The sequence below is a fragment of the Camponotus vicinus genome, unplaced genomic scaffold, assembly GCF_025532165.1.
Source record: "Camponotus vicinus isolate PSW18456_S1 unplaced genomic scaffold, iyCamVici1.0 SCAF_8, whole genome shotgun sequence".
NCBI lineage: Eukaryota > Metazoa > Arthropoda > Insecta > Hymenoptera > Formicidae > Camponotus > Camponotus vicinus.
This window is the reverse complement of record NW_028141980.1, coordinates 17,799,148-17,816,551: the sequence shown is the minus strand read 5'-3', so window position 1 is coordinate 17,816,551 and position 17,404 is coordinate 17,799,148. Positions and strand designations below refer to the sequence as shown.

At 30.5% G+C, this 17,404-nt stretch overlaps 5 protein-coding genes across 11 annotated transcripts in view; 3 read left to right on the top strand and 2 right to left on the bottom strand.

Moving 5' to 3' along the window:
* LOC145976455 (kinesin-like protein KIF13A) overlaps window positions 1-7,614 on the bottom strand; it is a 31,013-nt gene extending 23,399 nt beyond the window's left edge. For 4 of the 6 annotated variants that reach the window (XM_083107558.1, XM_083107561.1, XM_083107563.1 and 1 more), the window contains exons 1-2: window positions 7,250-7,613; window positions 3,567-3,654 (exon numbers count right to left, since the gene is read on the bottom strand). In XM_083107558.1, coding sequence (XP_082963684.1) covers window positions 3,567-3,654; window positions 7,250-7,304 — 143 coding nt within the window. In that variant the 5' untranslated portion in view covers window positions 7,305-7,613. Of the gene's footprint in view, window positions 1-3,566; window positions 3,655-7,249 lie in introns of all 6 variants that reach the window. The other 2 variants (XM_083107559.1, XM_083107560.1) reach the window with 1 other exon arrangement.
* A 359-nt stretch (window positions 7,615-7,973) lies between these two features.
* Window positions 7,974-10,099, top strand: Mora (cysteine and histidine rich domain containing protein). 2 transcript variants are annotated; one of them, XM_083107573.1, is made up of 6 exons: window positions 7,974-8,131; window positions 8,221-8,364; window positions 8,443-8,561; window positions 8,659-9,221; window positions 9,292-9,480; window positions 9,573-10,099. In XM_083107573.1, the coding sequence occupies exons 3-6, from the start codon at window positions 8,483-8,485 to the stop codon at window positions 9,762-9,764; spliced, it is 1,023 nt and encodes a 340-aa protein (XP_082963699.1). In that variant the 5' UTR covers window positions 7,974-8,131; window positions 8,221-8,364; window positions 8,443-8,482; the 3' UTR covers window positions 9,765-10,099. The 2 variants fall into 2 exon arrangements, with proteins under 2 accessions (XP_082963699.1, XP_082963698.1); XM_083107572.1 differs by having other exon boundaries at window positions 8,221-8,561.
* A 211-nt stretch (window positions 10,100-10,310) lies between these two features.
* On the top strand, window positions 10,311-11,819 carry LOC145976467 (esterase OVCA2). Its single transcript, XM_083107581.1, has 5 exons — window positions 10,311-10,617; window positions 10,732-10,885; window positions 10,998-11,192; window positions 11,266-11,406; window positions 11,492-11,819. Exons 1-5 carry the CDS (start codon window positions 10,582-10,584, stop codon window positions 11,623-11,625), a joined length of 660 nt encoding a protein of 219 aa, XP_082963707.1. The 5' UTR covers window positions 10,311-10,581; the 3' UTR covers window positions 11,626-11,819.
* A 524-nt stretch (window positions 11,820-12,343) lies between these two features.
* Elob (transcription elongation factor elongin B) lies at window positions 12,344-13,604 on the bottom strand. The gene is made up of 3 exons (XM_083107584.1): window positions 13,404-13,604; window positions 13,209-13,302; window positions 12,344-13,051 (listed from the first exon to the last, which is right to left on the bottom strand). The coding sequence occupies exons 1-3, from the start codon at window positions 13,404-13,406 to the stop codon at window positions 12,795-12,797; spliced, it is 354 nt and encodes a 117-aa protein (XP_082963710.1). The 5' UTR covers window positions 13,407-13,604; the 3' UTR covers window positions 12,344-12,794.
* Window positions 13,605-13,667: 63 nt separating this feature from the next.
* On the top strand, window positions 13,668-17,279 carry Fbxl4 (F box and leucine-rich-repeat gene 4). Its single transcript, XM_083107565.1, is given in 7 exon segments — window positions 13,668-14,500; window positions 14,630-14,723; window positions 14,815-15,271; window positions 15,373-15,592; window positions 15,595-16,015; window positions 16,113-16,443; window positions 16,563-17,279. Coding segments are annotated over 7 exon segments (2,055 nt in total). The 5' UTR covers window positions 13,668-14,290; the 3' UTR covers window positions 16,885-17,279.
* The last annotated feature ends 125 nt before the right edge of the window (window positions 17,280-17,404 follow it).

The window sequence follows — 17,404 nt, the reverse complement described above, 5'->3', positions numbered from 1 at the left end:
TATTTGAGTAAATCGCGAATAATTTCCGATAAAAAATATTTAAAATTATTTAAAATATTTAAACTTATCTAAAAATATTTAAACTTAAAAAATATTTGAAAATATTTATAACTTTTTTTTGTAAACAATCTGAATAATCCAGTCTCGCCAGTAATGCCTTAAATAATTCAGAAGTTATTTGTCAACGACAATGAGTTATTTAGAATGTATTGACGAGAAAGTGTAGAAGATAAATAAATGTAGAAAGATAAATATATATGTAAATAAATATATAAATATATATATGTGTAGAAAGATAAATAAGAATGTATATATTATTATGCATCGGAGATTAACGTCGCGATTTAACAATCCGATAATATCGTTGAAGGCCGGATTTCCCGAGTATGATACGTTCGTACATTAATGCGAGAGAGACAGGACAGTCTCGTTGCATAAAAACAAGCGCCGTTCTTTCAGCGTCAAGGGATGCACCGAACGATGACTCACAAAGAGAGTATATATTCAAGAAGTTACCCGTAAAGAAGATTCCATATCGCGAATACGTTGTATAAAAGGCTGCTTAAAAAAGACGCCTTAAAATTTGGTATAATATTAAATGAAATACGCGATTTGTTATAAAAAAATTATTAAAAATAAAAAACAATAAAAAAATAAAAAACGACAAACTTATTATAATTAATATGATTAATGCCAGCGATGTAAATTTCAACAAGTGAATGTCTTATGAAATATAGCTCTATGAAAATGATGAAAACATTGATTTTTTTCGTATTTTAAAAGTAACAACATGGCTTTATTAATAAGAAAATTGCATATTTTTTTTAAATAGCAATAAAATATTTGCGAAAAACATATGTGTGACTTTTATTTATATGTAAAAATTTGACATAAATTGTATAAAAGATTTAAGAGATTCATTATTATAAGCGTAATTCTTTTCAAGCCAAGATATATGTATGCATACAAAGGCACGGAAATATATCTCCATAATAACGCGATTCGCGTTCTTGCCGAGGCAACGAGATGCGACACGATGCTTTTATCTGTGCAATTGCATTTTTGCCAGTCTTTTATATCGATAATTATTCCGATATGAAAATAACTACTTGTGACAAATTGTTTCAATGAAATCTAATAAAACTGGACTCTCTATTACGGTCTTTCAGTGTGCGTGATGTGAGATAACACGATAAAGCATACATGTATATATCATCTATTGAAAATGTTTATAATGTGAAAGATGATGGTCGTTGAACGAAGTAAATCAATAGCAATTGAGCGATTATTTACCGAACATATTCCATAACGTGTCACATAATTACATTAATGATAGATAAATAAAAATTTATTTGAAATATTAATCACACGTACACGTGCAAAAATTTATTGATGATATACTGATTGCAGCAAATATGTAAACTTGTTTTTTTCTCTCGTTTCAAACGTTGTATTCTGCGAGGAACGCAGTTACTTCATATTACGTTGTTGTAAAAACTGACATACAAAAAAAGTCTGGAAAATGTTCGATTAAATCGTTGCGTTATCATAAGGTGATATCAAGAAATCAATATCACTAACGACGATCCCGGAGCGAAATACGAAAGCGTTAAAAACGTCCTCGTTTCGGTGTCGAGCCGATAACATATAATATATAGCACATAATTGAACGATTCTCTCGGTAAAACAACACACATTCACGTGTACATATATTATATATAATCCCAAATCTATAAATTAAGGTTTCTACTCAAATCTTGCAAAAACATTTCCTGCTCCACCAGATATTTTTATCAAAATTTCAGATAAAGAGAATATTTAAAAATTTTTCTTATACAACTTTCTAAAATAAAATTCTTGATTGCATTTACTAACGTCTTTTTTTACTCATACGAAGGCAAAATACAGAGCCTCTTAAGTTTCAAGTGCTAAGTTTGTAAATGTGTTAAAAAAAATCTTAATAACTTTCGTAAGATAAACATTTCTCTCACTTGCATAATTTCCATTTTTTTCATCTAAAAATTGCAATAAAGAATACGTAATGCATATTCAATATTTTCGTAAGACATTGAATATATAAATATAGAGATAGATATATATTTATAATATATTTTAAATACATAATTTATTAAAAAGAGAATTTTTCAAAAAATTCTACGAGTTCCAATAAAACTTCATGAGAATTCCTTGATTTTTCCAAGTACAAAGGAAATTCTTGAGTTCCAAGTTTTCCACGTTTTTTACAGGAAGCAGATAATAGATACTCAGATAAATAGATTTTTATTCATTGCATCTCAAAAATTTTACGCTTTTGCATTTTAATCTGCACGCGAAATTGACACGGTTTGATACATATGTAGAAAGAATGGGAAGTTTATCGATATACGCATTACGACTGTCTGCGTGTCATAAATATACCGCGACCTTTCATCGATCCAGCGGTACGCGCATAATTCGCGCATATAACGCCGTTACATCACCTGCGGAGAACGAATAAAAATCCGCGTAGAGAATAAAAGCCGCGAGAGAGCTTCCCCTATATAAGACGATATACCGTCGGCTATCGACATCGCGAGCCATCATATCGTAAAAATAGCGTGACATTTCATTGATCGTGTAACGTATTCGTAAAAACGTTTACGGCTGTGCCGACTATATGTGCGATACATAACGCGAAACCAGGTTCCTAAGAAATTCGAAATTCGAATTTCGATTCCTTGCCATCATCCTACTTGAAAAGATAGCGTGCCACATAGCCAATTAATTTCTACTTATTTCTAAATGCAAACAGTTTTTAATAAAAGCCCTTAAACTTCACGTATGTCAATTTAATCCTATCGATATTTTAACAATAAAATATCCAAAAGATTTCTTAATTAATAGATAAAATGTTTAAAATATATTTTTTTTAATTTTTGTACACAATCATCTCATTCTATAAACGTCAAGGAAAATATATGCAAATTTTCAGATTTTTTCCAGGAACTTTGAAATAACTGAAATTACGATAAAACATTGTGACTTATGTGTCAGCAACAGAGCAAATAAAAATGTATGACCTACAAGGTTTAATCTCTGTGTTTTGAATTTATATAAAAATGACGTTGAAAGAATTTCACGAAAATACCTAGTAATGAATGAAAGATTCTCTACGGTATTTAAACGTTATTCGGATTTACTTTCCACCACGCTTATCATCGAGAAAGCCCCCAGAGATAATATTATCTGAGGTGCGATAAGAATAAAATGCTTTAATTATTTGATAAACGTAAGTATACTTCATTATCGATTGGTATATTTAGCACCTCTCAGCGCGATATGATGGAGAAGCATCGTAGCTCATCCTTCAAAGTACTAGCATGCATATATATGCTTCGTTGCTCGTTGAATCGGAGTTACATTTCGTTACTCATGTCGCTTGTTGATAGCGCATCCGCTGTATGACAGAAATAAAATGACATGCAGAGATGAAAGTCTGTAATGTACTCATTACTACTCTATCATCATATCGCGCTAAAAAGGTGTATGGGACTAATAACTAAGAAGAAAGATTGAAGATTGCTCACCGATCGATTTTGTCCATCGTGATAGGATGCTGCAAGATGGTTTGCTGCCCTGTCATCTCGACGACGCATTGCGTACCGAGTTCCAGCTCTGTAACGAGAGGAAAAATATCAGTCGAGATAAATTCAAATCGTTCTTAGTCTAAAAAGGTAGCTTCTTCAATTATATCGAGATAGTGAATCATGAATTAAATTTATTAAAAGTAATAATAATTTTCATCTTAATATAAATTCATAATAATATAATAAATTTAAATTTATTAAATTTATTAAAAATAATAATAATCTTCATATCATAATATAAATTCATAATAATATAATTCATAATAATATAATAAATTTATAAAGATATATATATTAAAATAATTAAAGAATTATATAAAAGCAGTAAATTGCATCACAGTAAAGTCGACTAACAATAGTTGAAATATCACACGAGAGCTCATCTCTTTGCAAATATCGAGATGTAATTACTCCATATGCTCGTGTGTTTTTCTCGTCAAAAAGTTTGTGCAATTTTTCCATATTTGGTAAAATTTTATCGTCTTCTTTTATATTAAAAAAGAAATTAATATAAAACTGCATGACTCTGTCAAAATACAGGAAAGATTATTTAAAAAATTATATAATTTATTTCCTTTGCTCAAAAAATTGTTCTTATTAAAAAAGGAATAAATAAAAATGTACGCATACAAATATATATTTAGTATATACATTTTTATAAATGTATGATATATATGTGATGAAAAAAAAATCTAAAATTATATCTTTTCTTCGAAGATAAACATGATCAATCTGAGAATCCGTTAAATCGTTTCAAACAGATGTTGAGCTTACAAACAGCGTCAGAGATATGATGTGGACAAAATATGAAAATAAATTTGCAGAACCGACACACACAAGAATCGAGTGATAAAGCAAGAATTTCCATTTATTTAAATGAGAGGGGCAAGACTTTTGCGTGGACAAAGGTGTAAAATAACTTTTATGTTTATCTCTAACTTACAAACTCTGGATATGCACATTTCATCCAATAATTTTTGCTAATTAATTGATATGCTTTTGATTATTCATACAATAGTACGCGATTAACGAAATATTATCATTGCAGTCCCCATTTTACAGAAGAGATAATTCACGATTACTTCACAGAAATAATTATCTCTATATAATATTTATAAAAAAAGTTTCATAAAAATACATACAGAGAATATAAATGAATTACGTGCTCTGTTATTCACGGTTGAAATAGTTTAATGAGGTCAGTTCATATTCTAGAGACTGCTTTTCTCTTTGTGCACTTTCTCCAACAAATTTTTTATGATTGTCATTTTATGTCTATCACATTATACTCAGTCTCTCGAGATAAATCATATCGATACAACGATCTTTCGTTTTTTTAATCAAAAATTAAAATTTTTTTAATCAAAAAATTAAAAAAAGTATTTTGGCAAAAGAATTAAATGTGAAAACAATCTAGTAGAGTAATTTCTCTCGCAATAATAACTCAAATTGAGAAAAAGATGAGTCTTTTGTTTTATCTTATACATATGTATATGTCTCTGTATTATATATTTCGTGTCAAGCTGTTGTCCATTTATCACAAGTATAAAAAGATATAAAAAGAAAGTCACATGAAACGTTATAAATTCAACCATATATTGCTCGTGACTATATTATCAGGGGAAAGAAAGTAAATGAATGCGTAAAGTAATTGAAAATGCAATGCATGCCTGATTTTCAAGAAATACATTTCATGTCATATACGATATTTTTTTGACATTATTATTATTAGTATAAAAGAAATCCGATTTTATATATATAAAATAAAACAAATATAACTATTCATGTATCTATAATTTACAATGATAATACATTACAATGTCGAATGGGAAGCCTTGTGAAAAATTGGATAGTAACTTTTAATTCGTTTTAGATGACGAAAGAAAATATTGGGTAACGCGAGCTGTTAAATATAACGAGTACCATATTGGCCTATGTTGCATCGTGTGAATTAAATCTTACAAGCGCGAAAGTTTGACGATTAACATGCTAAAAGGAGAGAGGGAAAATTATGCAATCTTATATCGTTCGTAGAATCGTTAGCCCCGTGTTGCTGCACCTTGCGATACGTCCTTACGAGTCTCGTTAAAATCAGCGCTAAAAAACTTAATACGTACTTGCATGCAAATGTTGTACGTACATACAGGGTGTTCCGAAAGTGGCTATCTATTTGCAAAATAGCAGGAATTATAAAAAGCATTTTTAAGACATGAGAAAAGAAATGTATGTAAACAAAATGCATACTTTATGAACCTAATTTATTCTTGCACTTCACCGACAATGATATAAGTCTGAAAGGGAAATAAAAAAATTAAGAAAAAAATCGTGTAAAATAATTGAATTTTACAAACATACGAGTTTGTGTAACAATAGATATATCATTATGCTAGTATAACATTTTTTTAAAAATATCTAATTTTACTAAAATAGATAGTTACTTTAGGAACACTCTATAAGTCCGATTAGATATGTGCTTAGCGTGATACTATTATATATTTTATTATTATTTATTGCAAATTGTAAATTTCGCAAAATGTGGAGAAGCAATACACGCACCTTAATTAATCTAATATTTTACGATGCGTGCAATTTAGATAACATATGCTGAAGAGAGAAGTTTTATAAGACAATAGCTACAACTTAATGACAATTCGAATTATCTGTTCAATTATAAATGAACGATGCTACACATGTCTCAATGTTTAGCCTTGCGATTGGAGAGTGAAACCTCGATCGAAGATACCCCGTCGATTCACGTTTCCCCGATCGGATCGATATTCCAAGGTCATCGGACTAATGTCATCGGAACGTGGCGTTTTATTCGTTTACACTCCCGCGCGCTCCATCACTTTGCTCAAATGAAATTTCGTCAGGTTTCATTGCCCATATACCCCACGCTGATAAGATTTATATGCGTTGATGGTTTCGAGCTTTGGGATTTTCGAGATTGGACTAATTCACACTTTCCAAGCCTCAAGGTCCGTTACTCCGATGTAAAAAAAAAACGGCATTTAATATCATTACGCGCAAAGATAGTTAGGTTTAGTGCTCGCTAAGAAATGTCATTCTCTTCATTTATAGGTATAAAATGTCTCTTCATTGTCTGGTAAAGTGTCAGAGTAGCTTATTTAAAACAGCTACGTTTAAAAATGGGACGATCTTAAATCTCGTGAATCTCGCGGAAAAATGTTGACGATAATAATAATAATGACGTTCGATCTCGCCTCGATGACACTTGGACGGGGAATGCGTCATCGTAATCGCGACTATTCGCTCCCGGCGAAGCCTGATAAAACGATAAACGAGGCATAAACGGCCGTATAGCGAAAAGATCGCGTCACAGCCTGGAGATCGAAGGTCATCCAGCATTTTTCCGTGGAGCACCTCCGGGTCTCTTCGATTCCCGGGGTGCCAACGCGTGGCGCGAGGAGGTGAGGCGGGGAGAGGCGGGGGGGGAGGGAGGGAAAACGAAGCGAGGCGAGGCGGGGCGAGGCGAGGCGAGGCTGCGAGAGGAGGAGAACGAGATGAAGCGAGACGGGACGCCTCGCATGACGTAGCCCCGCGTCGGATTGTCAAACGGCGATCGCGAGCGTTAGAGGGGAAAATACGCGCAAAATACGTACCTCTGCGATTGAACGGCCGTACCCGCACGGCGACCTTTATCTTATCCGTAGCCATGACTTTTTGCACACCGGTAACGCGCGCACTTTTCGTATCGCACACGATCACACGAGGGGAGAACCACAGCTGGGCGACAGTTTGACGTGCCACGTGATTACGTCGATCCTCGCACGATTCGCACGTATCGCTACATTATTATTATTATCAACCCATACCGCGGACTTGTCATCTTACGAACGACACGCTACGTCTACGCCGAGCTCGCTGTGACACACTTCGCCATATTGCTTCCAAGGCCCGTCGTGCGCCAGACAGCGACGGTCGTCTTATCGAAGCTATCGAGTGAGCGTGCTTCGGGGAAACGCCGTTAGGGACGCTCGCGGTTCGATAAATACGTGACGTCACGAACGAGGTTATAACGGACATAGAGGGCGCGACGCGGCCACGCGCCATTGGTCGGGACGAGGCGCCCTCCTGACCAATCATCGCGTCTGGCGCGAATGTCGCTCTAAACAGACGGAAAATTTATTTCTCGTCGTTGATAAGCAGGAGCTTCATCGAAGAAAACTTAAAATTTAGTCTAAATTATTTATATTTATTAATTCCAATTATAAGTATAATTATGATTATTAACTAAAATTGTGTAAGATTACCTGATGATTGAAATTTGACCAATCAGGACAAAGAAATTTAGCTCCTTCGTTCTGATTAGTCAATCTTTAATCTTCAATTTTCAATGCGCAGTCTGATACGGGCTTAAGCTCTATACGCGTTGTTTTTCATCTTGATATCATCTTGTTTGTGAAGAAGGATTCGAGAAACAACCATAACCATAGTTAAAAAGTTAAGATATTAATTATTTAAAAAAAAGATAGATTTAAGAGGTTTGTTCTCTTTGCGGCTAAAGTTTTTGTTTTTCTCTCTTTCTCTTTAATTTTTAATTACATATCTATTTTACTTTACTCTGTTCCAGTTCAGCTACAGAGAACAACCTGATATTTCTCGTTGTCTCTGCGATTGTCTGTGATATCGAAATTCAGAAGTTAATGGAACGTGCTAGAACTTTGCCGAAACTTTAAAGAAACTGGGAGAACGTTCCAGAACTTTGAGAAAACTGGTGGGTGTCAGAATTTTGACGAAACAAACATTTGTGAAAAAAACGTTCCTCGTATATGTACGATATTTTATATTAAAGCTTTTCCCAAACTCAAAAAGAAATTCATTGAAAAATAAGAATGTCACAGGAGACAAATTTGTTACTTTGTTATCATCGCGGTTGTGGAAAGAAATTTGATCCAAACAACAATAAGGACGGTAAGTTATGTTACTTTCGAAAACTTTAATTACTAATTATTTATCAAATTAAATAACTAATAACACATGTAAAAAAATTCTTATAATTTTTTTGCAGATGATTGTGTTTATCATTCTGGATATCCAGTATTTCATGATGCTTACAAGGGATGGTCTTGTTGTAGCAAGAAGTGTATAGACTTTACAGAGTTTTTGAATATTAAAGGTTGTACCAAATCAAAGCATTCGAATGAGAAACCAGTAGAACCGGAAAAACCACCTATTGATAAATGCAAGCTGGATGAAGTGATAGAGGTCGTTTCTAAGCCTGTGCTCAATGGAGTATCTTTACCAAGACCTGCCTTTGACGCTGCTCAACTTGTACTATCGCCAACGATATCTCCTGCTCTTTTAGAACAAATTAAAGGATTAACAGCTATAGAATCTGACAAACCAATAGAAGGCAAAATACAAATAGGACAACGTTGTCAAAATAATTCATGTAAAGGAACTTACATAGGGATTACTTCTGATGAACAAATTTGTCATTATCATCCAGGAGAGCCTATATTTCACGAAGGGATGAAATATTGGTCCTGTTGTCAAAAGAAGACAACAGAATTTTCTGTATTTTTGGATCAACCAGGCTGCACACAAGGCAAACACGTATGGTTTTCTAAGGTAATTCACAGATAAATTAAAGCTTGATTAATATTTGTGATAATTAATATTTTGCATCTGCTTTTTTCAGAATTCAGAGAAAAAGGCTCAATGTAGAATGGACTGGCACCAAACTGGAGCTTATGTGTTTGTTTCTATATATGCAAAGAAATATCTGCCTAATCAGTCTGTTATAAAATTAAATCCTGTTCATCTGACTGTAGATTTATTTTTTATAGAAGAAAAATCAAGATATAATCTTGATATAGAATTGAGAGGAGTATGTATTAATATGTTTTAGTATTTTAAAAATAATTCTAATAAAACTATAAAAAATATATTATGAAATATATGCACATATTTTATTTTTAGATTGTGGATGTCAAACAAAGTAGTGTAAATATGCTGCCAACCAAAGTAGAGATCAAATTAAAAAAGGCTGAAATTGGTTCATGGTCAAAGTTGGATATTCCTAGAGAAATAAAGCCAGAAATTTCTGAAAGCAAAGAAAATATTGCCACTCTTAATACACAAATTGAAGCAGTGGATCTTAGTGACCTTTAAATGACTGTAATGTGCTGTTAAATAATTTGTAACTTAAATAATACTGTAATAATAGTTGTAATAATAATAATTTGTCTTTTTGGAATGATTTATTTAAATTTAAAGCAAATATTTTTATATTAATAATTTTTGTTAAATAATTCATGGTAAAATTATGATAATTATGAAAAGATCTTTATTATTTTTCTGAATAGTGGGAGTAAACAAAAAAGTGCAAATAATTAAATTATAATAATTGAAAATAGAATTGTAAATTGTAGGTCTTTTTAATCCATGATCTTTTTAGTTTTTTCTTTTATATGAAGACAATAAACAATTTGGAATGTTTAATGTTATATGAATTTAATGTTGTTTTATTTTCCTACAAAAAATTTATTCTTGATTGTAGAAATATGTTATATTTATGAAGACTATAATGTGTATATATATGTATGTGTGTAAATTTTTATATTGTTTAAATCTTGAATTTTCCTCCTATCATAGAACCTCGAAATAGTGCGCGAAGTCATTCATTCTATGTATCTGTTGAATAGTGTACTAGAAAATATATGAACAAAACAATACCACTACTACTATAGTTTAAAAGTGAAGTGGGGACAACCAACCTAGTTATTACGCTTAGAGTCCCGAACCACGCGCCATTTAAGAGATTCCACGTTCCAATGTAGTTCCTATTCTTACTTTCTGACAATGTGTGTAGAACGATAATACGAAGCAGAATAGATGTTTAATTTATGAAAATTGAGAACTGGTTAAGAACAGAGAAACACATATATAGAAAAATTCTTAATGTACCTTAGAGCTAACAATAAGCAGAATGACAGCCATCAATTCCACCAAACCAAAATTAAAAGTAAATAATTGTCTCGACGCTTGATACGAGAATATATAATACATGATAAAATTTTATGTGTATATATATAAATATATATTGTAAAATATTTATTTATATGTTCCTTTATTTTAGATATTAGCATTACATGGATATATGCAATCAGATGTAATCTTTAGCGCCAAGTTGGGATCATTAAGAAAGGGATTTAAAAAAGAAATAGATTTTACATTTATAAGAGCACCGCACAAAGTTCCATCAAATAATGAAGAAAATGCAGATGAAAATGGTTTGTGTTGTACAAGCAAGAAGTATTTAATATACAACCAATTGCAAAATTTTTTATACCATTATTTGCGCATCATTTAATAAGTGTTTAATCATATATATATGAACTACAGGATATGGATGGTGGTTTAATACAGAGGACCATGTATTTAAAGCAACAGTACCTAGTGAATTATGTGTAGGATTTGAGGACAGTATAGTTTTAATAGAAACGATATTCACAGAACAGGGTCCCTTTGATGGTATATTAGGTTTTTCACAAGGAGCTGCTTTTGTCAGTATATTATGTGCTATGATGAAAAGAAAAAGTAAGAAATTTGGAAAATACATAGTAAAAAAATTAAAAAAAACTATATATATATATGATTGATTTTTTCATAGTGTTACAGATTGAATTCAACTTTGCTATTATGATATCTGGATTCAAGTCATTGTGCGCACCTCATGCAAAATATTACGATGAAAAGATAGATGTACCTTCCTTACACATTTATGGAGAAAATGATCAAGTAATTCCAACAGGTGTGAAATTACAATTATTATTTAGTTATAGTTATTGAATGAAAAATCATATTGAATACTATATTAATTTGATTATTTATTGTAGCAATGGCAGAACATATTAGTTGTTTCTTTACAAATAAGAAAGAAATACGGCACGAAGGTGGCCATTATATACCAAGTAAGAAAGATATTTACAAGGACTTTATAATAGAAATGCTAACAAATAAAAATGTATAAGCAATTAATATTCAATCGTTTTCTTATTTTATTACTTAATTTATAATTATTTTACTGAGAGTAAACGATTCAATTGTGTGAATGAATTTTGAATGTATAAGTCTATATGAGATTAGTGGATGAATTGCGCAAAAGATTTTTTTGAATATTGAATAAATGTATGCAATCAGTACAATAAATTTTCTTTCTTTTTACTGTTGCCTTGTGTGATGTTATTTGCTTTGTTACATGTCCTATGTAACATAATTATATAATTATATTGCTAATAGAACCATATATGTAAGTTACATAATAATTATAATAGGATATACAATATTATAGAATGAAAAACTATTCATTGGAGCATTATATTTTACACTTATAATAATTGTATATCTTATGTCAATTCAGATCCAATCAGCCTTATATGTCAGTATGCCTTGCAATTATAATGCCTACAATTTAGAAATATCATAGATAACTTGCATATTAAATAAGAAATTATTTATACATATCTTAAGAAACTGAATTTATTTTAGTGTTTTCCCTGTATATATATATATATATATATATATATATATATATATATATATATATATATATATGTATGTATATATATATATATATATATATATATATATATATAGTCAGATAAATAAAGCAGAGATGAATGAAAATATTCACTTTTAAAGATATTAAAAACTATTTAAAAATAGTATATTTAAGCTATGCCATAAAATTAAATAGTTGAGGTATTTATTCTCGCATTCCAATCATAACAAAACACTTACGTATAATTTCATATCTATATAAATTTGGTTTAATGCACGGTGTAGAGTGTGAGCATGATTCTTTTTTAATTTTATTATCATCTTCAGTCTAATAATTGAGTATAAATTAGTACTCATCACATATCATTACAAAACTGAAGATTGTGTGACTACATTGCATCCTCATTAGATTAAATATTAAAAAATTTTGCTGCTCTGAACATCTGTATAAAATTGTACGTATCTAATATTCACATGATGCTCCCTCTTGACACCATGATATTCACATTCTAATATTCACATAGTACATGGTAATAAGATTTTTATCTCGTTTTACCATTCAGAGCGGCCCTGACGATTACTAAATTGTAGAGAACACAAAACTTCATCGTCAATAGGTGCAATGTCATCCATATTATTTCAAGGGGATTGCTCTTGTCCATTATTTTCTTGTGATTTCATAACATCCGGGAGATCTGGTGGTAATGAGAATGGTGTCATTTCCAAAGGTTCAAATTGACCATCTGATTGACGTAGAGCTAAACCAACTAATGCGGGACATTGCGCCTTTGCAGTTAACGATGTCAATCCATAATCTTGTAATGCCTTGTTATCAGACATTGGAAGATAATCTTTATTAAATAACTGTTGATTTGCTGGTGGTACTTTTAGTATACCTACAATAGCAAAAAAAAAACCAAAAGACTCGGTTAATCTCAATATTAAATCAAAGTAATTACGTTAATGAAATAATGTGAGAACACATAATATGTCGACAAACGATTTAAAACATGTTACATTTTCACGCAATTTTTCTTTTAGATCGTGCTTTACCTTCAATCATTTTCTTAAGCTCGAGAACTGTGGTATCGTCTTTCGCATCGGTAAATATTGTCATTTTCTTTCGCCTAATCATTAAAAATACATCCTGCAATGGAAATGACAAAAGTGACTTCGAAGGTTAGTTGGCTCAGGAACATGGAGTATTTGTCACGCGAATAAGACGTCGATAATAAGCCGAAAACTTACCATTGTGAGCCTAATTATATACACCTAATAACACTAAAATTAATTAATATATTCCTTTTAAAGTGCAAGATTTATCTATATTGCTTCTTAAATTGTTATGTTATGTTTACTAGCAGACTTCCAAAGAGATATATCAGGCCGCATGTATATACCTTCACACCTGAAGTTAGACACAAGTGTTCAGCTGTTCAGCACGAGTCTATCGTCTGTCAAGATTGGTCACGTGGTCGAAAATGTGCAGCTGACATATATACGTCATATGACGTCATTGTCCAAGCGGACGTTTATCATTGGTGTTGACGTCTAGTAAAAAGATAATAATAACATGACACAGTCAATAAAATTCGCAATGTCATCTTATCGTTATGAACACTATCTCTCTCGTCTAGAATTTCGATAATTGACACTATCATCAGTCTTCTTATTTTTTTCACTACATATCATAAACATATAAAATATATAGATGGAGTTTCTTCTTTGATGAATGGAGAATTTGCGTGAAGAGGGGAGATATCGGCAGAATTAAACATCTCCATGTCAGATATATCGAAGATTAAAGATTGAACTTCTTGATTTGTATTTTAATTAGAATAAAAGGAGCTAAAATTTATTTTTTTAATTGGTCAAATTTTAATACATGCATGCATGCATTTGGATACTTTGTATACATGTATAGCAGCCTTTAATATGCATATATATATCATGTTATTTGGATAAGTTTATCGTTTTTTCTTTTTAGTAGGAAACATTGTTTTTTATAATATCTGAACGTTATTATATATGTACAGTTACATAATTTAATTGTATAATTATATATAACTGTATACACATTATAATAATATATTTAATGTTATAAAATTATAAAATTAATATTTTTATCTCGAGATATGATGTCTCATCATGATCAAAATAGAAAAATATCAAAGAAAGAACTCAATAGATCAGAGTTTACTGTTATAGAGCAGTTTGTGGATAATGTTTATAGCTTTAGTTCCCAATATGGCAATAATATCAGCATATCTTATACTGCTCCTAATATAATTGGACCACCTAGCAAGTTTCCAGAGTATGGAGATTTCCCACAGGCATTTGCTATGGCATGTATTTTCTGATTTTAACTTTTATTATCCTAGCAGAATAATTATATATATATATGTGTATCTACTTTATTTTAATTAATAAGATGCTTGGTATTTGAGATTTAATAAATTTATTTTTTCACGTAGAGAACTTATGGATTATGGTGGGATAAAGCACCTTCAAGATCAATTGATTATATGCCACAGAATAATCCGGATGTTGTGAGCCAAGATTATATTGGTATGTAAAATATTTATAATGATGATAATAAACAATACTTATATATTGATAAAATTATAATTATATTTGTTTTTTTACATGGGATTTGAAGATATTGAATATCGTGAACCAGTATATCCAATTAGAGTATCAATATATGAATTGTATAATCCTGGGAGTGTAATTGCTATCTGGGCGCAAGATTGTTATGGTCAATGGTTTCAACTGTGGAGTGGACTGCCTCAGATTGTAACCCAACAGTCACGATTATTCTCCCCACCTTTACAATTGTGTAATTTTAAAATCAAAATGTTAAGGCTAGAATTTAATCATAGCTTACTGGACTATTACACAGAGTTGGATGCTGTGTCGCTTATTGGTACATCAGAAATGATGTTTCCCAAGGATCCATCAAATAAGCGGAGCTTATCTGATTTATTACAAGATACGATTTATGGTCATTTCAATAATATTCCAGATCATAATTTAACACCACATTATGAAAATCCACAACAAAACATAAATAATCTGAAAGCAATATTGGATGAATATTACACTACATATGAAAGGTATTATAATTGTTAATATTATATAATATTAAACTTCTTTATTTACACAATAATGAAAGCAAATTTATTGTGAAATATTTATTTAATAATATTATTTGCAGTAATAATCTTCAGAGTATGCTAATATCTGACGTGGAGCAAATTTATCATTCCATACCACCTATTGAAGAAGGATTAAATAACATGCAACAATTTTTAATAAAAGATTTACCAAGATTTGTGAACAATGTTGAAGCTTCTTCCAATGAACCCAAAGAATTATGTGGCAATTTTTCTATACTTTCTGTAAAGTCTTTTTTAAAAGAATCTCTTATGTGTAGTAACATTTATTGTTTGTTATATTCATTATCTTATTTAACAAGATTTTACAATTTTTTTTGCAGATTGAAACGATACTAAAAATATTAAAGAAATTAGATTTGAAATCGTTATATCGCATATCGAGAGTAAATAAGTACTTTTATAATTTGGCACTAGATCCTCTACTCTATACAAGTTTAAATTTAAAACCATATTGGCATTCTTTTAATGCACGTACATTGCATAACTTATCACTTAGATGTAAATATTTACGAAGATTGGATCTTTCGTGGTGTGGTAATCACGATATGTTTTCTACTACAAGTATTAAAGAATTTCTCATTGAATGTGGCAGTCTTCTAACACATTTACGATTAAATTGCTGCAAAAATGTTGACGATTCTACCATTTATCAAATATCAATTACATGTAAAAATTTGAAAGGTATGTATATAAATACAATTGCAATGATTATACAGTTAAATAGTTAATACAAATAAAAAATATATAATATATATATATATATTTTTTTTTATTTTAGAATTATGCTTACGCAATTGTCAGAGCATACAAGATAGGGGATTTGAGTATCTTGAGAACCTTGAATTTCTCGAGCGTTTAGACCTTTACAGGACATCTATAAAGACTGAAACTTTATGCAAAATATTGCAAAAAAATCGATGGTTACGTCACTTAAATGTAGTAGGAACATTTCAAGACAATATAAATATCGACATAGTCGCAATGGAATTGGGAAGATCGTGTCCGAATTTGGAAAGTATAGATTTTTGGAAGGCACAAACACTTACATCACAAGGTATTAATGCTCTGGCTGCTTGTAAGAATCTACGAGAAGTGGATTTCAGTTGGTGGTGTGTATTATAACATTTCTCTGACAATTATTATATATTCTTCATTAAAATTTCTATATGCATATATATATGAAAATTGCATTGTTTCTTCTTATAATAATATTGTTTTTCCTATATAGTGGTAATACATCTGGTCATGGTGAAACCTTGGTGAAATTGTTCTCTTGTTGTCAATTCTTGGAGAAAATCTTTTTGGCCACCTTTCGAGGACTCACGGATCGCGACTTGAAAGGATTGACACAGTGCAAACATTTAAAACAATTAGATTTATTAGGTGCGTTATCTCTGACACCAGAGATATGTTATGAAATTTTGTCAAGTTGCCCCAAACTGGAATTGATGGATCTCAGCTTTTGTGACAACATTAACAATTTTTACATTGAGAAGTTGCGACAAGAGTATCCACATGTAGCTATTAAGAGAATAATGGATTATCATTGATGGTAAAATTTAATATATAGGATTCTTTTCATTGTATATAAAACTCGTATTACAATACAAATCTTGTGTATTTATATAATATTTTAATTTCATACTTTTGAACTTTAATTTTTTTTTAGTGTGCTTTATATACAATGAAAGTTCTTAGAATCTTAAATGAAATTTGAACATCAATGGTAGTCCATTGATTTGATTCTGAGAAATTTCATTGTATATAAAACAGACTCAAAAAACATCAATACAAATACAAGATTTATATTGTAATACGATAATGTATTCAAAACAACAATTTTGAACTTTGATTTTAAATCTGTTTATATACAACGAAAATTCTCAGAATCAAATATCATAAATTACAAATATCTAAGTACAAATAATTTATAATATATTAATTGATATGAATGACAGTATATTCAAATTTAATATTTGAATAATAACTGTTAATAAATAACTGTAAATAGTTAATTGTAAATAATTAATCTACAAGAAACACAAGAATATACAACAAAAAAATTAAATT